A 27725-nucleotide genomic window follows, 5' to 3' on the forward strand; every position below is an offset into this window, starting at 1 on the left:
TGGGAGTTTGAGAGAGAGAAATATGCATAAGCTTAGTGGAAAACTGTATTTCAGAAGAAGAAAGCTAATACAGTTTTCACAAAGATTTCTGTGAGACCATGGAAATCACTTAGCCTCTTTCTCTGCCAGTTTTTCACACTATGTGGTATGGATATTGTCTACCTCACAAGGACATAATGAGGCTTGTTCAGTGTTTGTAGAGCACTTGGAGATCCTTGGATGGATTGCATTATAAAAGTGTGCAAAACTGTTACCTGCAGGTAGAGAAAAGAAAGGGGAAGGCTCCTAATCACACTTTTAGTAAACTCTTTTCCTGCATTTCAGTATGGACTTCATGTCGGATTTTGAGATGATGCTACAAAGAAAGAAGAGCATGAGTGGCAAGCGCAGACGAAACCGTGATGGTGGGACATTTATTAGTGATGCAGATGATGTAGTCAGTGCTATGATTGTTAAAATGAATGAAGCTGCAGAGGTGAGTTTTCTCATGTGCCAGGAATATTGGTTAAGTTCCCTTTCTGCTCACTGGGAAAGTAATTGTTTTCAGCATAATATAAGAAGCAATCTTATGTTCAGTAGTAGTACGCTGCGAACAGCTGAAAGTTTCAATATCCAAATACTTTACTATTGCATCAAAGAATCCTTTTGCTTATCTGAATTTCAAAGTTTTCTGCTGTTGAAAATTAGAATAAAACTGGTGCTTATGGTCTAACTACTAAAAATTGTTTAACTTTGTTAAGCCAGTTATGTCTAGAGTTTTATGTATTTACTTGTTTTTTTTATGTCTGCTACCTTGGATACTCAATGTATTTCTCAAGTTTCAATCGATGTTAATTTTATTATAACATTACTTGAATATATAGCACCATTTGTGTGTTTGCTCTTCTAGATAAGCTTATTGGGGTTGAAACCTTCTTTAGATTACCTACAGCATTGCTAATAACAGCACACCATGGTAGATGATGGCAACACATCAGAATTATGGGAAAGGAACAGCTGATGGCTGCATCCTTTCTCAAGGAAAGCAGATTATGCATATTTAGTGTATTTTTGTTGCCATTTTTGGCTCTGAGTATCTATGTAAGGTTGTACTCTAGGGAGGATATGTAGTGTAGAGATTGTAAAGGTAACCAAAGAAGTTTTAGGGAAGGAATTAAGTCGTTTGAAACATGAGAAGGAGGAGACTTTTCTAGGCTTACAAGATGGCGGAAAAGGCAGTGAATCACATTGAGAAAGTGAGACTGAAAGAAACAGGAGGTGCAGACGTGAGAGGGAAAAGTCCGGAAGATGAGAAATGAAATGTAGAAGAAATCTGTGTAGAGCCTTGATGGTAAGGATAAGATGCCAGTGAAGTGTCTCAAATGGAGTGATAAGGTTGGAACATTGGAAAGAAGATTTTCAATTCCAGCATGTTGGATAGTCTTGAGAGTAAGAGGTGGGAAAGGAAGTTGTTGTATTAGTCAACATGAGAGGTGACCAAGGCACAGGTCTGTTGACTGTAATGGGATTTCTTTGCATGTGTGAAGTCAGGCCCTTGGCACAAATCTTTTTAGGATCAAAGCCTTTGATAATAAGCCCTTTGGAACTGGGACCACATCTTTCTGTTGGTTTTCTGAAGTACCCAAGCATGTGTCTGGGTGGTGGTAAATTTAGTAATGTAATGTGTTGTGCTTTGCCCAAAACTTCTAGGTTAAATTAGCTCTTTACATAGAACACATGTGTGTTGTCTTATGTTTTTTGTTGCCTTTATACTTACATTTTATATAACTAATGTATTATTTGAGTAGGACGTTTTGTGTCTTTTATTAAATAGCTCTAGAGATTGGCTACCCATGTATAATGTGCAGAACTTGTTACAAAACTCTAAATTAGGTTCTGGAATTACAATGGAACTGAAGCAGAAAAAGTGATTCATTTTTCTGGGAATTTCCCCTTTCATATTTACCATCTTTTAAGGAAAACGTTGACTACCAAAGTTTGAGACTCCTTAGAGAAATCTTTCTTTAAAGCAGGTTTTACGGCCACATGAAGTCAAGAGTTGCTCCACAACTGGGGTTTGGGTACATCTCAATTAGTGAATTGTCCTCCTTCAAGGGTTAATATCGTTTCCCAGATAGCCATGTTACTGCAAGAAAAGGCAAATCATTTTGCTATGAATGTCTGAAGAGTTGGGGTTTATTGCTACTGTACTCTTCTTTTGAATGACTTACTTTGAAATTCTCTCTTCATGAACTCCCCACAGGAAGATAGACAGCTGAATACACAGAAGAAACCAGCACTAAAAAAGTTAACTTTGCTACCAACTGTAGTTATGCACCTTAAAAAGTAAGTGTTTGATTCTCCCCGTTACTTACTCTCCTGCGGAATATTGGGAAGGCTACATATATTAACTCTCTGGTGATGCTGAGTGTGTGCTAAAAAAACCAGATTCCTTTCTGTTCTAGCTACAATGTGCTGGAGTTAAGTGGCTTTTCAGAAAGATAATTTAAAAAAAAAAATCCCTTATCTTGAAATGATTTAAAATGTGTTGCCATGCTGAGGATACAATGTATAGAAACCACGTGCTGTGAAGTAATGGCTGCCTGGCTTTCCCCTATTTAATCTTTGCTGAGATGCTTGATAGCTTTGATTTCTTTCAATAGTTTGAGTAGTTTTATAGATCTCAGTTGCTGTTTGGAACAAGTATTTCCTTTAGTTCTGTAGCTTATGTCAGGGGTTCTCAACCTTTTTCTTTCTTAGGGCCCCCCAATATACTATAAAAACTCCATGGCCCACTGTGCCACAACAGCTGTTTTTCTCCATATAAAAGCCAGGGGTAGCAATTAGGGCAGTTGCCAGGGACCACATGCCACGGGACCCTGCAAAGCTTAGTTGCTCAGGCTTCAGTGTCAGCCCCAGGTGGCAGGGCTCAGGGCGGGGCTTCATCTTTCTGCCCTGGGCCCCAGCAAGTCTAATGCCAGCCTTGCTTGGCAGACCCCCTGAAACCTAGCTCGTGGCTTTCCCAGTGGGCCCTGGACCCCTGGTTGAGAACCACTGGCTTATGTCATAAGTTTTGGAGTAAGAGGAGGTTGAAGGGGTCACTTTCCCTGTATTCGGGAGCCACTATAGAGTAGTCTCTGTTGTGGAGAAACCAGGAGCAAGGCCCAAGTCTTGTAAGTGGATGTGTCTGTGCAGCAAGAGGAGTAGGTGTTTTTTAGAGCTTGAATTCAGCAGTTCTCTGAAGTAGGACATAGCTGTTCCTGAAACTCTGACCTTCCTTTATTCTAAACTTTCCAGACAGGATCTTAAGGAAACTTTCATTGACAGTGGTGTGATGTCGGCCATCAAAGAGTGGCTTTCCCCTCTTCCAGATCGGAGTCTACCAGCACTAAAGATACGTGAGGAGCTCTTGAAGATCCTGCAAGAGGTTAGAAGCTGGTGCCTAGCTGTTTGCCTTCGACTGACTTGCACCCTGCATGTTGAATCTGTTCATTAGTGATGAGTAAGGCTACGTTTTAGTCATGGGTATTTTTAGTAAAAGTCATGGACAGGTCATGGGCAGTACAGAAAAGTTCATGGTCCGTGACCTGTCCATGACTTGTACTATATACCCCTGACTAAAACTTGGGTGTTCTGGGGCAAGGGGTGGCCCAGGACCCCCGCTGCAGTGGGGGAGGAAGGAGAGGGGGAAGGGGGCTGGCAGGCTCCCTACCCACCCCAAGCCCTCACACCCCTCCGCGCCCCAGCCCTGAGACCCCCCCACCTCCACCCAAACTACTGCTGCTGCTACAGGGGGGTGGGCGCGCAGGCGCGGTAGCCTGAGACTGCCCTAGCAGCAGTTGGTGCGGCTGGCCAGGGGGCTGCCTGAGCAGCTCAGGCAAGCTGCACCGGCTGTTGCACTTCCCTGACCTCCGTGACAGATTTGCAGCCTTACTGATGAGCCTTCATGAACTTTTAACCCAGAATATACATTTCAGGAAATGGCATGTGCAGGTAGTAGTGAGATGCAGTATGGATGCTGCTATCAACTGACCATAGTGGGAGGCCTAGGGAGGAGCAAACTCAGAAACAAATGTTGAGTTTGCTGTAAGAGATTTTTCCTATCTCATATAAATGTTGTCTGGCTGAACAAAGCTTGGCATGAGGGCAGCTAGGAAACTTCAGTTCTTTAATCCTGATCACTGTTTTTAATTTTTCCCTTATTTACTCTATTAAACAAGTAATTATACTAATCCCTGGCCATAAAACTGAGAGAAACAACCCACAGAGAGATCTTTTTGTCATGATCAACAAACTATTGCTTCAGAGCCAGATTAATATGATCGCGGGTTCTTAACAAAAGAGTATTTTCTTTTAGGAACTTCAGACCACTTTATTTAAGAAACAAAGTTAATATTTGTAAGAAAAATTGTCAGGGTAAGTTAACATGCCAAATGTCGAGAGAAATAAGAACAACCTTTAATTGTTTAGAGGTAGACTGCAGTTCCAAGACTGCTGTTTGATTAAAAAAGGTCTCTGGAGTGCTTTTATAGCTATGATGACAATAGCAAGTTAGTAACAATATATATACTCTGCTTTCAGTTTTGTATAGCTAACTATTGGGCTTAGTTTTATTACTATCTGGCCCCAATAAGATCAGATCATTCCTGGTTTACTGAATATCTTTCTGTCCTCCAGCTGCCTAGTGTGAGCCAAGAGACCCTGAAGCACAGTGGAATTGGGCGAGCTGTGATGTACCTCTACAAGCACCCCAAGGAGTCAAGACCCAACAAGGACATGGCAGGGAAGCTAATCAGTACGTAAATCTCCCCCTACGACACCATGTCTGCTCATGGAGGTCTCATTTTAGCGTTTAACCTCTGTTTCCTCCACACACTGATTTTATCTTCTATGTAGAGCAAATTGAACTGGTGATATAAGAGAATCTATATGATTGTAGATTAATATCTATAACATTGCTTTACATGTTCAAATCTCTGACAAGACATTGTGTTACGTTTAGTCTTTGTTTTTATTATAAAACCTGAAGGACTGTAAGTTATAGTCTGTATGGAGCAGAACAGGTATACCTTATCTTTAAGGCTAAGATTTTGCCACAGCGGTCACAGAAGTCACAGAATCCATGACTCCCAAAGACCTCCATGACTTCAGCCCCGGCAGCTGGGAGCTGCATGGTCCTGCCACCTCCCACAGTGGCAAGGAGCTGTGAGGCAACCCCGCCACCTGTGGCAGCGCGCTTCTCCGCACCTCTCCGCCCAGCAGGGCTTGGGGGACCCCGCACCCCTCCGGCCAGCAGGACAGGGGGGACCCCGCAGCTCCCAGCCACCTCGCAGCTGCCAAGGCCCTTCCCATTTTATCATGGATATTTTTAGTAAGTCAGGGACAGGTCACCGTTTCTGTACATTTTTCTTTATTGTCCAGGACCTGTCTGTGACTTTTTCACTAGAAGTATCCATGACAAAATCTTAGACTTAATTATCTGAAACCACATCTGCTATGACGCGTTGTAATTCCTTGACACTCATGACACTAAATACTTCTTCCAAAGCCCTCTAGATGGGCAAGAACTCACTTTATAATCAAATAGGTTGGGTTTCAGAAGTCACTTTGTTCTGACATATATGAGACACTAAAAGTGGTTAAAACCCTATTTGTTAAAAAGACAAGCAGCACAAACACTTGCCTTAAGGTGTTGCAAGTTGCATTTAGACCCATTGAACTTCCCTGCCGGTAAAACGTAGGTGCCCAGTGATACTGTTTCTGCATTGAAATGTTTCTTTTTACAGATGAATGGTCTCGACCCATCTTTGGCCTTACCTCAAACTACAAAGGAATGACAAGGGAGGAAAGGGAGCAGAGGGATTTGGAACAGATGCCTCAGCGAAGGCGATTGAGCAGGTAGGAGTTGTAAATATGGATGGACAAAAAGAATGTTGTGAATCTGAGACTCTGTTTAGGAAATCTGACCAATATGGTAGATCAGATAACTTGCTAGATGAAGTGTTAGGGGAAACCTGCAGGCTTCCTCTAAGCCAGGGTGGCATCCTGTGGCTCCAGAGCCACATGTGGCTCTTCAGAAGTTAATATGTGGCTCCTTGTATACGCACCGACTCCAGGGCTGGAGCTACAGGTGCCAACTTTCCAATGTGGCAGGGGGGTGCTCAGTGCTTAACCCCTTGCTCTGCCATAGGCCCTGCCCCCACTCCACCCCTTCCCATGCCCTCCCCTGAGCCTGCCATGCCCTCACTCCTCCTCCTTCTCCCCCAGCCTCCTGCATGCCACAAAACAGCTGATCGGGAGGTGTGGGGAGGGAGGGAGAGAGAGGGAAGTGCTGATCGGTGGGGTTGATGTGGGGATGCTGACTTATTATTGTGGCTCTTTGGCAATGTACATTGGTAAATTCTGACTCCTTCTCAGGCTCAGGTTGGCCACCCCTGCTCTAAGCAATCCTTCCCCCTTAGTAGATTGCTGTTGTCTTTACCCTTGTCCAATTTAAAATGTGTTGCAAGATTTTCTACACTGGATAATGAACAGAGGTTTTCCTTTCTAAGTTTGGGGCCCTCCTGACTATTCTCTCAGCATGAAGCCCCATGTGTGACAGTAGTCAAGTTGCTGTTATTTTAATCTATCCAGAAAATCTACTCCTTTTCTCAGACAGACGTGATAATCGTTCTGTTGCTGCTATCACAACCAGGAATCCCATGCAGGTTAATTCCTGTAATGTGTTGCTATAGCACTCTTTACTTGAAATTCACCAAGTGGTTGCTCTGGTTCCTTGAGAGTAGCAGTGGTGTTGGTTATGCCTGCTCTCCATGATCTAGACTGAGTGCCAGCATGCCAAAGAGTATGGTTGAAGGACTTAGTATTGGTAAATATTGCTATTCATAATCTTGGCTCTAAGAAGTTGAGTAATTGCTTCTTGCTTTGCCATCATCTGGCAGTTGGGTCAGCCTAAGTTACAAGCCACCACTTGTTTTTGCAGACTTACTCTTGTTTATGGTTTTGGCCTCCTCCTTTGTTCTGCAAACTTTTTGTATCTGTGAAGACTTTTTTTAAATAGACTTGGTCCCTTTTTATTTGGAGTGAATTTGCCCAAGAGTTATGGGGTTTGCCTTTGTAGCACTCCTTTAGGTTGGTTTGTGTTCTGTTTGAGCTGTTGGATCTTATTTTAATTGGGGGAGGGGGGAGTTATTTTCTTGTATAGTTCATAGATACATCTCCAGAGCAACCTCAAATATTTTGAATACATGGAGGAGAGGCTGATATGATAGGTGGTCTTTGTCCTATGGAGGAAACCCTGTATTTGTCTGCAGCTGTAACATTCTGCTTTGTCTGTACAGTTCTGGCGGTCAGACCCCTCGCAGAGACCTGGAGAAGGTGTTAACAGGAGAAGAAAAGTAAGTTCTCTCTCTCTTTTTTTTTTTTTTGGGGCAGCATCCTAGCAATGATGACAAGACTATCTGTAGACTCTTCAGTGCAGCTGTTTGTTTTGTAATGGAAATGCAGATGCTTGAAGTGGTGTTGCTTTGTGTTTTTAAAGGTGACAGAAAATACAGCTGATTGAAGACATTGTATTGATTGTATATCTCTGTGTGAGAGTGATCTGTTTAACATATATACTTTCTTTTGTTCCCGCAGAGCTCTTAGACCTGGTGATCCTGGATTTTGTGCTCGTGCAAGGGTTCCAATGCCCTCCAACAAGGATTATGTGGTCAGACCCAAGTGGAATGTAGAAATGGAATCTTCCAGGGTAAGCCACAAAGCAAAGGGAAGAAATTAGTCTCTTATGCTGATTCTGTATCTAGAAACTCTGTGGTTAAGACTGAGAATCAATTGATCCTTTAATCACTGCTATATTATTTCAGGTGCCATTGGTCCTTGTGCACCACTTTACTGTTAAACATCTATTGTAGTCTAAGGGACCATAAGTGCTGGTCATAGGTGGACTCTCTAAATCCTATTAAATGGTTCCTTATCTCATATAACATCAAATGAAAATCAATAACTGACAGAGAGGAACAAGCTATTTATATTCAGGTTAAGGCTGTGACTGCAAACCCATTGCTCCTAGACCATCTTGGAGTCAACATCTCTTACTATAACACCTCTTACCCCCTCCCAAGTTTTAGTATCTTGGCCTTCCTGTTGGTTTTCCCAGAGCTATGAGGAATCAAACACTTGGTAAGTATTAACATTCTGCCACTAAATGAGGCCCATGAATTCCACCTTGGTTCATCCATTTATCTTGTACAGGTTAATTCATAGAGATGTCAGTGTCTGCATATGGCAAATCAAATGTAAGAGGAAGGAGAGATCATTAAATTCTGCTGTCATCATTTTTCCTTCCTTTCATTAATTGAGATGTTGTTTCTAGCCTGGGACTGTTAAAAAAGGTATTAGTCGCTTGGAAAAGCACAAGAGACGATTTGCTGAACAGAAACGACTCAGCAACGTGCATCGGGCCATCAAATTCAGCATTGAAGGCAACAGGATGCCCCTATAGCCCTGACACTCTGCCTTCCCCAAGTTTTAGAGGTATCTTTTAAGGGAGGTATGAACAGTGCATGTGCTCCAGTTGGCAGTCTGCACATCCAATGGAAGTAGTGTGAATTCACTAACCTGCACATAGGAAGCTTGTCTCTTTTAATCTCTGTAATGTCTGAACTGTGACCTACAATTGTGCAAATTGATGCAGAAAATAATCTGATGTAGCATATAACTTCTGCCATGATCCTGCCATTACAATTTCCACATGCCCTGATGGCAGGTATTATTTAAAATACCTGCCTACAAAAATACCTTTGGTAGGCATCTAAATAAAAAGGAACCAACCTTTGAGTAATCTGAGATGAGCAGGTGTGGCATTGTAAAACATGTTCATGTTTTAATTAGAGCCTCCAATTTAATTTAAACAGATAGTTACTGAGGAAATGACACAGAACTAGCGTTTTTAGCCCTTACTTTAGTACCTCATTGCTACTCCATAATAACCTCTGTGGCTGAGTTTTTAGTAGTGTGAACAAGATCCAAAAGAAGAAACCCTTCAACCCTTTTTGGCCTCCCAAGTTATTTGTGTTGCAAGGCCTTAAGGAGTAAGTGACAGTATAAGGCAAAAAAATCTTCTGAGGACTGGGCGAAGACTGATCCTCTGCTGAGAATCTGTGGTGGAGAGAGAACAACCAGTAAATATTAACCAGAATTTCTTTTGACAACTTAGTTTCTATATTCCAGTTCTTTGAGCAGGAATGGCAGAAATTGGTGGCTAGAAAAGATCGTGCAAATAATGCTGGAATAGCCCTGCCATTCTTGAGCTTCCGATTTCACTTTTTAAAAAATTATTGTAGAAAATAAATGAAAAAGCAGAGAAGCCCTGCATGTAATTCCAGTCGGGAATCAGTTTTCTCTCTGTATTGTGGATAGAATGTCTGTCTGGATCCAGGAGTTGGAGAGCTGCTACCCTACTAATAGTCCGAACCTGATTATGGACTGAATAGCATTTGGATTCCCAGCGAGTAAAAGCTGAGCTTCTGAAGAGATGTTTCTATCAGATCTCCCAAACCCTTTTCTTTTCCTGAGTCTCCATAATTTTTTATTACTGCACGTTGTGTTGTAATACATTCTGAATACTCATCCCTTCCAGGAAATCTTGCTTATTGACTGGAAGGGCCTTGCTGTTGTACAGAGCCTTTATAGTCTGTTTGTGCAAAATAACTTACCTGCTGCTGCATCTCAGCCTTACGGTTGCAAATAGTCAAAATAGAGAAATGAAATGCAAGCACACTTGTAATAGTAATACTTTGTGGTCAGTTTTTCTCAGGCATTTTTTCTCCTTTTCAGTTACATTTCCCAGTATTCTCCAGTCTTGTTGGTGCCTATTACAGTGATCTGTAGAATCACCAATTATCACCAAGTGTGGTCATGTCCTCACATCAGCCACCACCAGGAAACCTGCAGTTTATGAAGCTGTGATGAAATGTACTTCTGGCACTAGATCAGCTTTTCTCAAATGCGGTCACCAGGGGCTTTTCTTGCGGCCACAGTCTCCTGGGTGGTGGGTGATGGGGGGCAAAGCAGCAGCCTCTCCCCCAGGGTCGCCAGCAGGGATTGGTCCCTGCCCCCTTCTGGAGCCAGGTGACCAGTGTGAGTTTCCCCACCTTCCTGGGGGTGGTGGGGCTTGGGCTTCAGCCCTGGGGTGGTGGGTGGGCAGCAGGTTCTGTCTCCCAGCCACAGGGCTTTGGGCTCTGGCCCCAGGCTCACCCTGACGTTGCCCCAAGTTCCCGCTGCCTCCTCCAGCCCCCACTCGTGCAGCGGGGCTCCAGACCTGGACTCACCTCCCCATTGCCCTGACCCCCACTGCCTCCTCCACCCCCAATCCAGGCCCACCTGCCTCCTTACCTACCTCCCCATCCAGGATTTAATTTGTCCCCCAGCTTGCTGGGGATGAGTAAGTCTGCTGTGAAAAGTGATATTAACAAATACACAGATATCACTTTTCACAAAGGCAGACTTACTAGCTAGAAAGTCTTAAACAAAAAAAGCAAAACAGGCAAAGCACCTTATTTGTGTTTCTATTCTGTTTAGGTCCAGTAAGGAATAGAAACCCTACATAAATAGATTACAATGATTTGGACATATATATGTGCATATTTATTTGTTTTTCCTAAAGTTAATAAAGTATTTTAGGAAAAATTGTCAGAGCGGCCACCAGCAAGAGTTGGTGGCCACACTCTGAGGCCACCTAAGATTTTGTTGTGAGAACCTCTGCACTAGATTGTTTAATGCAGTTTTTAAGAACTATTCTAAATTGTGCATTTAGCTAGCATGTGGACAATGAAGTGGCCACTTTACTTTCCTTATTCTGAAAGCTTTTATTGTGTGCTGTGTGTGTTTGCAGTGCATATACTTGTGGGATTCCTCTGTCCCAAAAAAACCTTTTGGAATTTTTCTGGAACTTTATCAGACCCCTCATTACAGGGCAACAGGTGCTGGAAGACTTAAGAATGCATGCTTCATCTTTCTTGAAGCTCTGGGTTTTCTTGTTTTTTTAAGTGGTAACTAAGTTTTTTAATTATTTTTTTAGTACCAAGGCACCTCTAAGAAAGGGGTAAGTCGACTGGACAAACAGATGCGGAAGTTCACAGATATCAGGAAAAAAAGCAGATCAGCCCACGCAGTGAAAATCAGTATTGAAGGCAATAAGATGCCATTGTGACCCTTCACAGAATACTCTGATCTCTGCTGAGAGATCTGCACCCACAGACTCTTTGGAGACCTTGAAATTTTTTAACAAATTGTTTTTTTAGTGTATCTTTAAATTGTTTGTTCAGCTTCTGATATAAAATGTTGTCTGAGGATTGTGAATCCTGGAACTTTTTCCTCCTGACTGTATTTAAATTTGTTCTGTTGTGTCCTTTGTACAGATCAAATACTTGTGTACTGCTGCCCACTTTAGACAATAAAATATCCGTCTGTTTTTTGGGGGGTGTCTGTTGATTGGTCAAAGGGGTGGGGTGAGGGGACATCCAGGCCAAGGCAGTAAATACCTAGGAACAAGCATTCACTTAGTAATTGTGAATTCTGTTCATACCATCTTGCTCTTCCATTTTTTCCTTTAGTTTAGTTTAATTACCTACTCTGCCTTTGGAGAGCTGTAGCTGTCTCCCCCTAGTAATTTTTCATCACATGGTTTAGACCCCAAGAAGATGAGACTTGTGTGCAGGTCTAAAAATTTGGGGCTTTGTAGAGCTGAAACTGCCAGTGACTAAAATGATTGGTTGACCTAAGATTGCACAGCATTTAAAAATCGCTAGTCATCACTGATAAAAGATGAAGGCAAAATCTTTAAGGGTGAATGATACAGAGCAAATGGCTGTAGTTGATGAGCAGTGAAGTACGATGTCATCTTAACGAAAGAAAATTGGCCTTAGTTCGGTTACTTTTGTGGTCTTAAAACCTGAGGTATAAGGGTGAATCTTTAGGAGAGCAAGTGTGCTCAATATTTTCTTTACTAAATGGCCCATAAAACCCTTAGATGATCATGCTGCTATTTCTTCTTTGCTGCAAAAAAACTAGAGTGGACTTGTGTACCTCAATCTCTGAAGCTGTTCTTGGTGTCTGCAGAACTGGGGCTGAGAGAGAGAGAGGGTTCTGGTCCCTGCAGGAGGTTTGGAGTTCAGTGAGAAAACAATGATCTTTCCAAGTAAGCACATAAAAATCTCTGTGCAATCAGAGTGGATACACAGTGAGTTTCCTGAGGCAGGAGTTTGGTTGCCTTTTGTATGGAGAAAACACTTAGCATGCTGTGGCTTCTGTTGGAAAAAATGAGATCCTGGCCACTGGATGCTTTCTCTTCAAGTTTGTTCCCTCTGAAACTGAGCTTGGCCCATGGGCATAAAAAATAAAGGAAGGCCTGATGTGAGAAGTAGCAGGTACCTGACAATGTCACAGAGAAGCAAACCCATGGACTCTGATCTAGAGCCTATTATTTGAATTTGAGTTGTAGACTGTTGCATTGACTTGCATGGCTTTCTGTACAGTCTGTTCAACTACATCCTTCTTATGGGATGCTGAAAATAGATTTAGTTTAAAAATTCCTTGGAAAAGGTGCAGCCAAATTCCATTTCTGCTACATAAGTGTATGCAACTCTATGGAAACCTATGAAGTTGCACAGTTTGTGTCAGGGCTAAATTTGGCCCTTATGTGTTGGAACTTCCTTTTTCAACTGCTGGGATTTTTCCTGTGTCATTGATGCATGAGTTTTTTGCCAGTACTTTAGGGGTATTTGCTTCATGGTTGAATGAAGCAGTCTGCTACTACCCACATAGGGGAGGGTTGAAATTTAAAATTGCAGATTGTACGTACTTCCACTTAACTGCCCCAAGAGTTGATTGCCTTTCCTGCAATGAACAGACTTTCGTGGGTATTAAATAATCTTTAAAGTTGCATTTGATTCTCCCCCGAGCAAGTGACAATTAGAGGTTGAATGCTTTGAGGAGTGTGGGCAAAGGGACACAGATTTCTATTAATTTGTACTCCTATTTTTGTAACTCTGAAAATTGAATAGTAAATTTGAATGTTTGGTCTCATAAGGCCTTAAAAAAAATTAAAGGAGGAAGGAATTCTTCTCCATCACTTTCAAATACTGCACAAGGGTGCTGTTTGATGATATTTGAACCCAAGGACACAGGAGTGTGAAGTTCTTTAACATACTGTGGTAACATTCCTGCTGGGTGAGAGGAGATTTCAGAATTAACAATCTTCTTCTAAAGTAATGTTTTGTTTCACCTGTATTTTTATGTGAAACGCTGTGACAATTTTTTAAAAGAAACCCTGAAAGCTAAACTCCTGCCGAGGGAGGGCTGACTTGGTCCTCTTCCCCCTGCCCCCTTTGGCTTTTAGACTGTTAGAAAAGTTGTTTCTCATAGCATTACTGGGTTTTCCAAGGTTGTTCACCACTATTTCATGTCTGACAGCAAAATCAATTGTGTACAGCACGTACATTTTCACAATAAAAGAGCTCATCTGGTTTTTTTACCCCATCTCCTGCTCCCACGAGTCTATCAGACTCACTCAGAAAACCACTAATCTTGCATCAGCTGCTGCAAACAACCATCTAACTTGAATGTTACACCCTATAGAATCATAGAATGATCCATTGTCTAGGGGTGGAGTGCCTTTCGCTATGGTGCTAGTGACACTTTTTTCCCTTTCTTACATCGTTTTTGCTAGAATGTGTAAAAGGGAAATACCAACAGTAAAAGCTGGCTCCAGGATATGTTCTGTTTTTGATCCATTGTAGGTAACTGCTGCTGGACAGTAGTTTAGAGTCTAATGTGCTTAAATGCCTTGCAAGAAATATCAAAGGACATCACATGAGCAGTAAGATGATTAAACCTGCTTTACTGCATGTTGTTAGTTTGAATAATTGCTACTACTGGGAATTCTAAGTTTTCCACTACCGTAGTTACTATATTCTGTTTGTTCCTCTCCCTTCTTACTGGGTTAAACGTCCAGGCCTTTGCTACATAAAAAGTTTCAACTCCCTTTAGAATAAAATGGCAATTTAAAGTTTTTCACCTTATTTTCCTGATTACCATAAAGCTAACATGATATTAATATGGTTCCTTCACTCAAACTCCACCTCTGTCTTATCATTAGACAACTTGATGAATTCTGAAGCCTCCACATTGCAGATAACAATCATACTGTAAAGTGATTAACTCACCTACACCACTGTCAACATAGTGAACTGTCCTGAGTCTTTTAACAGTTAATGTACTTTGAGTGGAATAGCTGGAGAACAAAGTTATTTCCTTCCATGGCAAAATAAAGACAACACAATCCCTAAAGCTGTTAAACACTCCACTTTCAACATTTCTAGGGCAGTGGTTTGTATTACAAAAGTCTCAGGAGCAGCAAATACTGTATTACATTTATTAGGAGAACAAGGAATACTGAATAGACTATATTTAGCTTCATATTGAATAAACTACATTTTTTAAGTTAAAGCTATTGTAAAATTTCCAGTTTTATTACTGGTAGCATTTCTGATGTTTTAGAAATGGTCCTCATTAGAATGAAGGTAAAAATCCTCCTGCATCAGCTAGATTTTCAACCAACTCCTTTATCCATGGTACATAGTTGGCTACCCGCGTATATGCACCATATTTCCTTTCTTCAGCACAGCCCTCACCCCAACTGACTATCCCTAGCAGGTACCAAGTGTTGTGGTAAGAGACAGCAAAGGGGCCTCCACTGTCTCCTTTACAGGCATCCTGGGCTTTGGCAGCATAGCCTGCACAGAACATGTTATCTGTAATGAGCTTCGCTGTTGACTGTCTACACGTTTCCATGCTTACTATGGGCAGCTTGACTTTCATGAGGAAGCGTGTTCCAGGACCCCTGTGATGTGTGGAACCCCATCCACTCACCATCCCCCTAGTCCCTTCCACAGTCAGCAGGGTTGCCAGGTTAGGATTGGGAAGGCAAATGGGGAGTACATACTCATTAAATACAACATCGCTGCTCAAGTAGAGCAAAGCAATGTCACCATTATAGTTATCTGAGTCATAGTGTGGATGTATCCAGCTCTGTTGCACTTCGATCTTTTGTTCTTTCACTTCTCTCTGGTGTTTGTCAAAGTCTCCTGCAATTGAAAACAAAGATGTTAAAGAATTCTAAATCCCTTGTGTAAGAGTTTCATGGGGGGAGCAGCTATGGTAGTAGATTAATGCTTTAGCCTCCCAAATTAAATCAAAATAGGTTACAACACCCATGAACCTAAATATGGAGGTTACAGTCTAAAGCCAGCATTGCTACTACTTTATAATTTGGCATGACAAGATCTATGACCCGCAGAGGGTCAGGGGCACTATCTGAAATTGTTTAGTGTGAGAGTTTATTGGGTCTGTACTACCATGCTTATGAAGAATTTAGATGCATTTTAAAACACCCACCATAATTTAACAACAGGCTCAAAGCTGGTTGGAACTAGAACTAGCTGGTTTATTAGAATGAACACTGGACCTTTTGTTAATTTGCATGGAGACACAAGCCTGCTCAAAGTAGATAATGAAAGTCACTTGTCCTTTGAAATTTCACATCTTATTTTATGTCTAGTTGTGTATAGATAGATAAAGAGAAGAGGATACTGATTAAAGTTTTCAGTGCTGCAGGTATTCACAGTAACCAGTTTCTTCTCCAAGAAAACATTATTCCAATTCAAGAGGAAAGAAAAACTCACTAGCCTTAGTATGGTGGCTTGACTCTTCAGAGGGATACAGGGCTCTTCTAATTAGGAATTTTCATGACTCCTAATACAACCAGTAGTGGATTTATCCATATAACATGCTGTAAGGGAGGGAAGTACTATCCTCATTTTATATAGGAAGAATTGAGGCACAGCATAGATTAAGTCAGGGGTTCTCAAACTTCATTGCACTGTGACCCCCAACAAAAATTACTACACGACCCCAGGACGGGGGACTGAAGCCTGAGCCCACTCTGCCCTGGGTGGGGGGAGGGGAGGTGCAAAGCCAAAGCCCAAGGGCTCCAGCCCCAGGCAGGGGGCCTGTAACCTGAGCCCCACCACCTAGGGCTGAAACCCTTCGGCTTTGGCCCCAGGCCCCAGCAAGTCTAAGCCAGCCCTGGCAACTCAATTAAAACAGGGCCACGACCCACTCTGGGGTCCCGACCCACAGTTTGAGAACCACTGGATTAAGTGACTTGCCCAAGAAGTCTTTGGCAAAGCTGGGAATTAAACCCAAGTCTCACCTGTCCCAGTCCAGTGCCTCACCTACAGAACCACTTTCTTCCTCATCATCCAGTTCACCCATTCCTGCTGAAGGGAATCAGAATCCTGCATACAGTTGCTAAGTAAGTTCTGCTGATTTGGTGAGGCAGATGTGACTTGTTACTTCCACCATGATAGAACATAAGAGAAACTAGGATGTTCTGCTCAGAGGGAACTAGGTGCACACACTAGAAGGTCCTGCAGGAAACCCTACGAACAGCCAAACTTGGGCTGAGATTTGTTTTATCAGTGACTCTGGTAACCACAGGCTTGCCCTGTCAGCTAACTGCGGAAACCTGAAGCTGAAAGTAACTCAGTTCCTGCTAGCCGGTTCTATTACCATGGTCACAGCAGAGCCTGCGTTTGCAGGGCTGGGAGTTGGAAAAAAAAAATCTTTCTATTTATAAACTGAGCAGTGAGAGTCAAGGAACTGGAACACCCCCGATGCCTTTCTAGTCACTTTTCAGAGCAGACTCATGCTTTCATAGCGCCTCCGGGAGCGTGGAGACTTTTCCAGTTCACTCACCTATCGTAACATGATGTGGTTTAACAATCTCAAGGCAGTGGGCAGCAGTGACGACCCAGCGGCTGCTGATTAAACTCCCTCCACAGAAACCATAACCCCTGCTATTTCGGACAAATACCTACAGTGAAAAAACAAGAGCAAGAGCACATTCAACAGGACTTATTTCAATGTACTGTAGTAGTTCCCTAGAAACTACTACTAACTTTATGATGCAGAGGATGAAAATGATTAGGGCTAAATCCCAAATACTACACGGGTGTTCGGAATTAATCAGTGTGATGTCACTAGGGATGATGTGTCTAAGGAGTGTAATTATGGAAAGTGATAAGATTGTAAGAACAGAGCAGAATAATCAACAGACCAGGATAGAAATTCAAGCAGAAGGCGATAACCAAAGTGGAAATGTCAGTCTTGGAAAACAAATCTAATGTGAGCTCCAGCACTGGCTGCAAAGCTTTGGAAGATGCTAGAACAAAAGAAAGCAAGGTCAGTGCCAAAAGACTATAATATCCAAACAGTGCCAAGTTTAAAAAATGCTGAATATGAAGCTGCACAAGAAGAGCAAAAGTTACAGGCCAAGACAAGAAACAGAAGTATTAGAAATAATGAAGAGGAACTGATCCTGAGCACCCGCAATTTTAGGTCAGTGGGAATTGGAGCCACCGAGCCAGCATCTCTCAGGTCTCCAGATTTATAAAGTTGTGCAAAACCACACACAAAAAAAGGGCAAGGAAAAATGATATTGGACTTCAGGATGAGCTATAAAGGGTAAAAGTGGGAGGGGCAAGGGGGCGGATATCTCCCCAGGTCCCTCTTTTTAATATTAGATGTTCAGGTGTTGTCTACCCTGAATGGAGTGCTGGCTTTGCTAAAGACTCAACACCATAAACCCTTTAAGCTGAGAAAGATCAAAACACACATTCCCTGAAATTGTTAATAAGGCCTTCACCAAAGCTAAAGGAAACCAGATTTGATATTCCTCATATTTTTAAAGTTAAAATTAAAGAGGTGATGGGGAAGAAATGACTTTTTGGTGGGAAAAACAACAAACTTTCATGCCCTTTTTAAATACAGTATTGTAAAGAAATAAAAAAGGGAACAAGCTATAAAATAAAGCGGTACTACACATTAAAGGCATAGCTATATGTGAACAAGATTAAAGATTAGCATTAAACCTAAATGTTTGGTATTTCATGACTTTTGTGAGCTTGATGCTTATAAATTTTGGCCCTGATTCTGAACTCTTTTACAGTGCTTTGGAACAGAAGTAATGTCACACAAGTCACTGGAGTTACATCTTACATCTGTGTAAAAGAGCCGAGACTCAGGCCCGGTTATTGTACTGTTAAAATATAAAGTAAAATGTAAACACAAAAGTGGCAAAGGACAATGAAGCAAGGGATAGCACTACCTTGGATTCTGTATTAGACCTAGGAGGGAAATTATTCACAAAAGGGTCAAAAGAAAGCAAAGGTACAATATTGTAAAGATAGACCACTACAACAATGGTGTGCATTCAGAAAAAGGAAAATACGCTGCAGCTCACTAAATATAGAGCATCAATTGAGTGTTAATAGCAGAAAAAAATCTTTAGCCATCAACTAATGAAAGGAGTACAGCCTTTCTGGACTTCCCACATTGATTTAGATGCAACTTTTCATTCATGGATCAATGAGCCATCATATATTACTTTATTTTGCTGGAAGAGAGTTAGGCAACCTTAAGCCCATGAGAGAGTCTGAAGTCAATTTTCATTGGATTTAATGGGAGCTGGAGGAAGCCCTTAGATGAGAGTAGAAGGAAGTATGTTAAATCATATGTACCTAACTAATCAAGAGGTACTTCAGCTTGATAAAGTGGGTGAAGAGATCAGGTTGGCAGTAGAGAGGTCGACAAGGAAATACTAAATGAAACGTTTCATCTATTTGTAACGTACTGCCAGACACCTTCAAAGGGAAACCCTCTTGACTAATCTATTGCTCTGAAAATAATAAGGGATCCAGAAGAACTTCAGGTGACATTGTCATCTTGCCAAAAACACCTGAAAGTTCTAGAAGCAGTGAACACTGCTGGGTAAAATAAGAAATACAGATGAAGAACAAATATGGAGAAGGCCAAACTCATTTTAATTACAAATATGGCCAAAATCACAATGGATAGGAAAGGCTTGGGAGTCTTGCTCCCTGGGCTAACTGCCACATGCTGTTATAAGATAGGAAAATGAAATAAAGAGAAGCATCATGAGTGAATATAAAGGTCTGTGAAAAACTCAGTATCTAAAAAGTAAGTGCCTTTTCTGCTGATGAGAGACGATGATCCTATTAGGCAGGATGCATGGAGCAGAAACACAGCCACATACCAAGCAGATGATGTAGAAGTTAAAATCTGAACATTGATTCATGAGAATATTTGCCCCTGACCATTGGGTAAGTAAGTAAACAAAGGTGAAGGACATGTTGGAGACTGAAGACGATTGGTTGGCTGTACTGCAAGAAGAGGAGCTATAAGATAGACTATATTTAGGATCCCATGTACACTAATGAATGAGGTAACTACAGTGTGGGCCACCAGAAAAGAAGCTGCGGAGATACACTGAGGATCTATGCGGTTCTGTTTGGCCCTGAACAGGGATACTTGGCAAAACCTTGATGAGGTCCTGGCTGGGGCACAGAGTGAGCAGCAATAAGGGAAGGAGATGTGGTGTTAATGAATCAATATGCAAGAGAAATGTTACCTGCCAGGGACAGTGGCCACGATGGCAGAAAGATCCCCCAGTGATCCTGGTATCATCATGCTCTGCAGTTTGGTAGACTTTTGTCCAGCTGTGTAGATCTCTATCTGTCAGGTTTCCTTCAGCTTCAGTTTGATTGAGGCCATCATGCACATTCTGCCCATCCGCCGACCCATTGAGCCCAGGGGCACCCTGCTTTGCTGTTTCATTGAGTTTGGGGGTGCCCTCCTCTGTCATCTGGTTGAGCCCATGGGTGCCCCCCTCTGCCGACCCATTGAGCCTGGGGGCCTCCCACTCTGTTGACCCATTGAGCTGGGGGGCACCCCCCTCCACCAACTCATGGAGCCTGGGGGCGCCCCCCTCTGCTGACTCATTGAGTTTGGGGATGCCCCCCTCTGCCATCCGGTTGAGCCCAGGAATGCCCCCCTCTGCTGACTCATTGAGACTGGGGGTGGCCCCCTCTGCCATCCCGTTGAGCTTGAGGGTGCCCCCCTCCACCGACTCATTGAGCCCAGGGGCGTCCCCCTCTGCCGACTCATTGAGCCCGGGGGCACCCCTCTTCACCTTCCCGTTGAACCTGGGGGCTCGCCCCTCTGCCATCCCAGTGAGCCCAGGGACAACTTCCTCCAAAGCACGCATGGATCTTTTAATCAGCCCACAGGGAAACTGAGCTGAAAAATAAGAAAAACAGCCTTTGGGTTTCAGTGTCAAGTTTTGATCCCTAAGCTAATTCTGCTCCTCTTCAGCTGTCTGAAGATGAACCATTGACCACCCATTAATCCTTCCCGTCATCCAAATGCACGTGAAGAGACGTACAATGGGTATCAACTCCTGATAGATCATACACATTGCCTCCACTGGTTCCTAGGCTCTAGGAACCCCGTTACTCATGCCAAGTGCTTTTACTCATTGTACTGTGAGCAGCTGTGTCTGGCACCTCCCCAAGCTCCCTGTCTGTCCACTGAGTCAGTGGTGTTCTCCCTGCACTACATGGCACAGTGCGGAGTAATCTCCTTTTCCTTTGCCCAGGAATTCCTCCTTGCTGAGGTAATGTTGGCGGAGCCTGAAAGTCCAAGGGGAATATTTGGGCTTTGAGATCAGGGTTTGCCTTCAGTAAAGGGAGTGGAACGAACAGAGTGGAGAAAAAGCCAGATTTTCCAGGCTTGCTGGTGTTTCCATGGGTAAATGAGTATACTTCAATTCCACATCACAGCAACCAGTTTTTCCCATAGATTCATTGGTGCATGTGACAGTCCAAGGGCAAGTGGGCAACCCAGTGAAGAGGGAAGGGCAGTGGCTGTAAACCTGTCCTGCTCTTCAGCCTAAGTAACTCAGAGTCCCGGAGCCATTACCTGATTGCGTACACCTCTTTCCATCATCACCCAGGGCATAACCCTCTGCACAGGAGCACACCACACGAAGGGAGTGTGCGGTATCTTGGCAATACTGCCAGCAGCCGCCATTCTTGTACCAGCATTCAAACTTCTCTGCAGGGGAAAGACATTGAAGCACTTCGCTTATTGTTAGCTTTGTTAGTCTCTAAGGTGCCACAAGGACTCCTCGTTGTTTTTGCTGATACAGACTAACACGGCTACCGCTCTGAAACTTCACTTATTTTGAGGAAAAGGCCCAGTAGCACATCAGCGTCTCGGCAGCAGGGCTGTAACAAACACATGGAGCTGACGGCAGAGAAGAAATACAGCTCTACGCTATTAGATCTACTGGCAGGAGGGGGCGGCGGGACAGAAGAAAAACCACACCCCACAATTAAACTAAACGGCCAAGATGTGTGTGTGATTTTGACACACACTGTCTTAACCCTTTCCCTCCCCTTGCCTGTTTATTATTGTATTACAGTAACACCTAGACACTGCAAGAGGATTGGGGCCCCACTGTGCTAGGTGTTATCCTGACAGAGTGAGAGGCAGGGCTGGATTAACGCAGGGGCTTTAGGGGCTGCAGCTCAGGGCCTCAGGCTGAGGGGGGCCCCGCGGGCCAGATATGGCCCGCTGCTTCTTTTCATCTGGCCTGTGGCAAGTCTCCACGCCGCAGGCCGGACACCGGTCCCTGAGCCTCGGTGCGCCCCCCTGGGGCTGAAGCCGCAAGCACCAGGTCACCAATGTACCCCTGTGGCCCCTAGGCGAGGGGCGTTCAGGGAATCTCTGCGCGCTGCCCCCAGCAGCAGCTTCGCAGCTCCCATTCACCCTGCCCTGAAGAGCTTACAGTACTATCTATCTCCCTTCTGCGGTGAATGTGTAAGCGCCTGGGGGCAGGGAGCAGGCCTTCACTTGTTTCTGGGAGGTGCTGAACATATTGGTGCATGTTATAAACATAGAGATAAGGACAGCTGTACTGAATTGCTTTACCTGTAAGGGGTTAAGAAGCTCAAATAACCTGGTTTGCAACTGACCAGAAGGACCAATAAGGAAAGAAGATACTTTTAAATCTGGACAGAGAGAGAAGCCAAGCAGGGACATTGTCTCCTGAAAACATACCTCTGCCACCATGTCAGGGTTCCCTCCCCACTTTGAACTCTGGGGTACAGATGTGGGGACCCGCATGAAAGACCCCTAAGCTTATATTCTACCAGTTTAGGTTAAAAACTTCCCCAAGGCACAAATTCCTTCCCTTGTTCTTGAACAGTATCGCTGCCACCACCAAGTGATTCACACAAAAATTCAGGAAAGGGTCATTTGGAGTCCCTATTCCCCCGAACCCCTTCACCTCCTTTCCAGGGGAGACTTGAGAATAATATACCAAACAATTGCCTTTAATTTAAGTACAGACCAGACCCTTTATCTTTTGATTTTAGTGCCCTATCAGGTTCTTAAAAGAAGAACTTTATTATAAAGAAAAAAGTAAAAGAATCACACCTGCAAAATCAGGATGGAAGGTAACTTTACAGGGTAATAAAAATTAAAACACAGAGGACTCCCCTCTGGACTCAACTTCACAGTTACAAAAAACAGGAATAAAACTGCTCTTAGCATAGGGAAAATTTACAAGCTAAAACAAAAGATAATCTAACGCATTTCCTCACTTACAATTTCTGTAATTTTTAGATGAATTATTCCAGGTATGTTTTAAGGAGATGTTGTCACTGCTTGGCTTGTCTCTCCATCCAGAGAGGGAACAAAACAAAGAGAGCACAAACACAACCTCCCACCCCCTCACCCTGATTTAAAAGTATTTGCTTTCCTTATTGGCCCTTCTGGTCAGGTGCCAACCAGGTTATTTGAGCTTCTTAATCCCTTACAGGTAAAGTGATTCAGTACAGCTGCCCTTATCTCTATGTTTATGACAATTCACTTGAAAAGATAATACATAATAGCAACGTAGCTGTAATGAGATGCATTTGGCAAATGTAAGTTCATTGGGGAGATCATTATGGACAAAGAAAGAGTCATTCGTAATTTTTCTTAGTTCCCACTTCTAGTTATTCTGGGCAGTAATTTCCTGCCATGTTCTTTCTTGCAGACTGTAGACGGTGTTTCAGAGGGGAAGGAATCAGAAGTTTTTTTTTTTTTTTTTAAAGGCAACAGTGCCACCATTTTGTTCTCGAATGGCTCACGTAACAGGAACTTAGCACATGTTGGTATTGTACACTGAACTTTGGCTAGCGGGTCTGATGCATTTGATGAAGCTGATTACTAAGATCCCGGAGCCCCAGTGCACGCAGCTCTGGGATACAGCTTGTGTTTCTGTGGTATTAGGGCACCGGAGGAGCTGTGTATCAATCAGACCAATGGGGTTAATATTAATGTCTTCGTTATAGGTGAAATTCAGCCCTGCGCAGATAGCCAGCGCAAGGACCTAGGGTGAATTTCACCCTTCATCCTTTCTTCAGTAGAATGCCTATGTGCATTTCCACACTCACCTATTTCACACTTCTTTCCTCCGAACAGTGGGGGACAGATACAGAAATAATCGTAGTGTTTCTGTTTGCAGATGCCACCGTTCTTACAGGGATTCTCTTTGCAGGGATTTAAATCTGTTTGGAAGAAGAGACGCACATTGTGCTACCTTGTCACATACAGTTCCGTGACTTAGCAAAGGCCTGGCATGAGGAAGCGGACACACATTCTGTCTGGGTCGTCTCTCCACACTGACTTGTGGCAACTAACAGCAGAGTAGGAAACAGGTAAAAAAATCTCCCCCGGTCCTACCTTTGTAATCAAACCAAAACTCCATCTGCAAGAAATAATCACAAGAGAGGAAAACATTAGTTAATAGGGCAAGACACATTACCTACTGACTTTAGGAAATAATGGTTCTTGTAGCATTTTTCCTTAACTAATCTATATTGTGGCTGTGGGTTCACCCTTAGCTGCTGAGAGCACCTCTTTCGCTAGCCAGTTAACCACTGGGCCAAAGTGACAGTTAACTGGTTAAACTAGTAGCTAACCAGGTAGCGAGTGACAGATTATTTTTCTTGCTTTTGCTTTGGAAAATACCACATAGAAAGGCATAAGGATTTTTCCAAAGATTTTCCTTTTTTATCTTGCCAGTAGCCGAGAGTCCTAATTCCTGTGTTCAGAGACTGAAACTTCTGATCTTCTAGCCCGGGACCCCAGACTGGCAGCAGCATGCCATTAAAAATCCTGCCCGCCCTGTCCTGCTCTTCTCCGCCCCCCCGCCTTGCAGGCAAGCTCCCCCCTCCCCAGCCTCTTCCACCAATGTGCTGGGTTCCTGCCCCTCCTCCTCTCCCTCCCTGCCTCCGATCAGCTGATGGCCCTTGCAAGGGAGCAGGAGCCGCAGCCCAGGGAGAAGGCGGAGAAGAGTGGGGATGTGGTCTTGGGGGAGGGGGGTGGAATCAGGGCATATCCCCTCCAGCCACCTGCCGTGAGCCACTCTGGGCAGGGGGCTGGGAGCACCCCCATGACCCTAGCCCACACCCCCAGCCCTCTGCCCTGACCCCTGCACCCCCCCACAACCCCAGCCCTGACTCCAGCACCCCCACACATACCCAGCCCCCCCCCCACCCAGTGCCCTGACTCCTGCACCCCCCTCACATGCCCTCAGCCCTAACTCCTGCATCCTCCTCACACACCCACAGTCCCCTGCCCTCACTCTTGCACCTGCCACATTCCCACCCCCATCCTGAGCACCAAACGGGAGCTTCTGCACCCACCCCCCCCCCCACATTCCCACCTGCACCCCTTGCACCAAATGGGAGCTGCACAGGTAAGCACTCCACACCCAAACCTCCTGCCCCAACCCTGAGCCCCCTTCCTCAGTCTAGCTCCTGGCCAGACCCGACACCCCAACCCCCAGCCTGCTCCTTCACCCCCAGTCCTGTTCTCAGTGCACTCCCACCCTCAGCTCAGTGCAGAGAGAGAGGAAGAGAATGGGCTAGAACCAGGGAGAAGGTACGTACCCGCTCTATGTGGGCAGGTCCATGATCCCAGATGGCAGCAGGCTGAGTGGGGCCGCTCAGCCCACTGCCGGTCTGGGGTCCTGGCCGCCGGCTCCTCTCAGCCTGCTGCCGGTCCGGGGTTCTGGCTGCCTGCCCCTCGCCAGCCAGGGTCCTGGCTGCAGGCCTCACTCAGTCCGCTGCCGGCCTAGGTGAACGGAACCCCAGGCTGGGAGCGGTCTGAGCGGGCCGGCGGCGTAAGATCAGCATTTTAATTTAATTTTAAATGAAGCTTCTTAAACATTTTGAAAACCTTGTTTACTTTACAAGTGACAATAGTTTAGTTATATAATATGTAGACTTATAGAGAGAGACCTTCTAAAAACGTTAAAACATATTACTGGCACGCGAAACCTTAAATTAAAGTGAATAAATGAAGACTCGGCACACCACTTCTGAAAGGTTGCCGACCCCTGTTCCAGTCTCTTAATTTATCATCTGGGGCTCTCAAATAAGATTCTATTAAAGAGTTTAACAGGTAACCACCCAGTCAGCTGATTGAAAATAATTGTACTTCTCTTTGTTAAGTGCTAGCTTGCCCATTTCTGGTCTTGACAGAGCCTGTACCTCCTTTATTTATTTCCTATATCTGGGGTGGTGAGGCCTCCCCAACCCCCCACATCTGAAATAAGCTGGTGGGATCTCCAGAATCAGCAAGGACAGTGTTGACATTGGCTAAGATTTTCAAAGTTGATTCGTAGTTTTGAGTACCCAACCTCAGGCACTTTAAAGGGACCCAATGTCCTGACAATGCTCCACATCCACCCACTGAGAATCATCCTTCAACACGTCTCAAGTGGGACATCCAAAAAATCACCTGTTGCCTTTGAAAATCTTGATTTCCTTCATGGCATGCTTCAGTAGCACTGAATTACTCAACCAGCCTTCTTGGCACCTTATTCGATGCTTTGCAATTCATCTGAAACCTTGAGTAAAAACTCCTGTTCCTTAGAAATGGAGGAATAGGACATCATAGCCTGTCTGTGCTCTCTTGTTAAGGTTACATAAATTTCTGGGTTGTTTGTTTTATGCTTAATTACATTTTTGGAATTAGAGAATAATAATGATCAAAATCATAATTTTTTTCTACCACTAGCATTCTGGTGGCCTTTGGTCTTGTGGGTTATCATATGTAGGACCCTACCAAATTCACGGCCATGGAAAATGTGTCACGGACCATGAAATCTGGTCTCCGACCGTGAAATCTGGTCTTTTGTCTGCTTTTACCCTATAATACACAGATTTCATGGGGGAGACTAGCGTTTCTCAAATTGGGGGTCCTGACCCAAAAGGGAATTCCGGGGGGATGGTCACAAGATTATTTTATGGGGAATCATGCTGTTGCCACCCTTACTTCTGCGCTGCCTTCAAAGCTGGGTAGCCGGAGAGTGGCAGCTGTTGGCCGGACGCCAAGCTCTGAAGGCAGTGCCCCCTGCCAGCAGCAGCGCACAAGTAAGTGTGGCAATACCATACCATGCCACCCACCCTTACTTCTGTGTTGTTGCTGGCATCTGGCTGGGGGGCCGCCCAATCGGTTGGCTGCAGAGCCGCTCCAGGAGTGGCCGACCCTCTCCAGATGTCCAGCCCTCTGCCCTGACCGTGAGCAGCAGCACAGAAGTAAGGGTAGCAGTTCCACAACCCCCCACAGTAACCTTGCAACCCCCATCCTCAATTCGTTTGTGTGTCAGGACCCCTACAAATTACAACACTGTGAAATTTCAGATTTAAATAGCTGAAATCATGAAGTTTATGAGTTTTAAAATCCCATGACTGTGAAATTAACCAATATGGACCGTGAATTTGGTAGGGCCTAATCATACCTAAGGTAACGATTCAGTCATGGGTATTTTTAGTAAAAGTCATGGACAGAGCACGAGCAATAAACAAAAATTCATGGCCTGTGACCTGTCCATGACATACTATAAATACCCCTGACTAAATCTTAAAGGAGCCGCTGCTAGGGCGTATTTGGGGGGTGGGGGAGCAGAGCCCCAGGGGCCACTGGCAATGGGGGCGTGGGGCCAGCAGCACCAGCTGCCAGGGTCCACTGAGAAACAGCTGCTCTGACTGCCCCAAAGACTGCTGCTCAGGCGACCCCTGGGGCCAGCCGCACCGGCCACTGCGTGGGCATTTCCTGGGGCCAGCCGCCCGGGGCTGCCCAAGCAACGGCTGGCCCTGGGGCCGCCCCAGCAGCGGCTCCAGGGCATCTGGCTAGGGGGCCACCTGAGTGGCTGGCTGTGGGGCTGCTACAGCAGCGGCTGGTGTGGCTGTCCCTGGGGCCACCTGAGCAACTGGCCCCAGAGCCAGCTGCTTGGGCAGCCCTCGGGTCAGTCACACCAGCCACTGCAGAAGTCACAGAGGTCACGGAAAGTCACAGAATCCATGGCTTCTGCAACCTCAAACACGGAGCCCTACTCATATCAATGAGTAAGAACACTTCCTTGTATCTCCCCACTGATCAGCTATTGCTCGTTGCTTTTTCTGAAGTGAAATGCCTCACTGTTTTCTCCTGCGATTGGAAAATCTCCTTTGCCTCCTCGAAGGAGCAGGTTTCCTCAATGCATTCTCTCTCCAAGTTCCCTGGGTGAATCTCCTCCAGGAACTGGTTAGAGCGTTTACGGATCTTCAGCACCTGGTGTGCTTCTTCTTTTCTCACAAACACTATGAAAACAAAATTGGATCCGACCATTAATGCTGTCACAGGAAGCCAAAGCTTCATCTTTAGGCTAGAGATGAGTAATTTATGCTTTAACTTGGCGAAACAACACAGTGGAGGAGACAACT

At 44.4% G+C, this 27725-nt stretch overlaps 2 protein-coding genes across 4 annotated transcripts in view; one reads left to right on the forward strand and one right to left on the reverse strand.

The window, feature by feature from the left end:
- Positions 1–11455, forward strand: part of IWS1 (interacts with SUPT6H, CTD assembly factor 1) — a 30409-nt gene extending 18954 nt beyond the window's left edge. For 2 of the 3 annotated variants that reach the window (XM_048863804.2, XM_048863806.2), the window contains exons 7-14: positions 325–475; positions 2243–2325; positions 3277–3406; positions 4657–4774; positions 5766–5877; positions 7320–7376; positions 7618–7729; positions 11060–11455. In XM_048863804.2, the coding sequence (XP_048719761.2) occupies positions 325–475; positions 2243–2325; positions 3277–3406; positions 4657–4774; positions 5766–5877; positions 7320–7376; positions 7618–7729; positions 11060–11191 (895 nt within the window). In that variant the 3' untranslated portion in view covers positions 11192–11455. Of the gene's footprint in view, positions 1–324; positions 476–2242; positions 2326–3276; positions 3407–4656; positions 4775–5765; positions 5878–7319; positions 7377–7617; positions 7730–8353; positions 8515–11059 lie in introns of all 3 variants that reach the window. The other variant, XM_048863805.2, reaches the window with a different exon arrangement.
- A 3024-nt stretch (positions 11456–14479) lies between these two features.
- LOC125642799 (coagulation factor IX-like) lies at positions 14480–27630 on the reverse strand. Its single transcript, XM_048864606.2, has 7 exons — positions 27442–27630; positions 23695–23719; positions 23406–23519; positions 20881–21015; positions 19532–20199; positions 16798–16915; positions 14480–15125 (listed from the first exon to the last, which is right to left on the reverse strand). Exons 1-7 carry the CDS (start codon positions 27628–27630, stop codon positions 14551–14553), a joined length of 1824 nt encoding a protein of 607 aa, XP_048720563.2. The 3' UTR covers positions 14480–14550.
- Positions 27631–27725: the final 95 nt, after the last annotated feature.

The sequence above is a fragment of the Caretta caretta genome, chromosome 9, assembly GCF_965140235.1.
Source record: "Caretta caretta isolate rCarCar2 chromosome 9, rCarCar1.hap1, whole genome shotgun sequence".
In the NCBI taxonomy this organism is placed as follows: Eukaryota; Metazoa; Chordata; order Testudines; family Cheloniidae; genus Caretta; species Caretta caretta.

Coding starts and splice junctions, on each gene's coding strand:
- LOC125642799 (XM_048864606.2), bottom strand. CDS start 27,630: ATGGTCGGATCCAATTTTGTTTTCATAGTGTTTGTGAGAAAAGAAGAA. Junction 23,520..23,694: donor GTTTTGGTTTGATTACAAAG/GTAGGACCGGGG, acceptor TCTTCCAAACAG/ATTTAAATCCCTGCAAAGAG. Junction 21,016..23,405: donor AGGAAAGAAGTGTGAAATAG/GTGAGTGTGGAA, acceptor TTTCCCCTGCAG/AGAAGTTTGAATGCTGGTAC.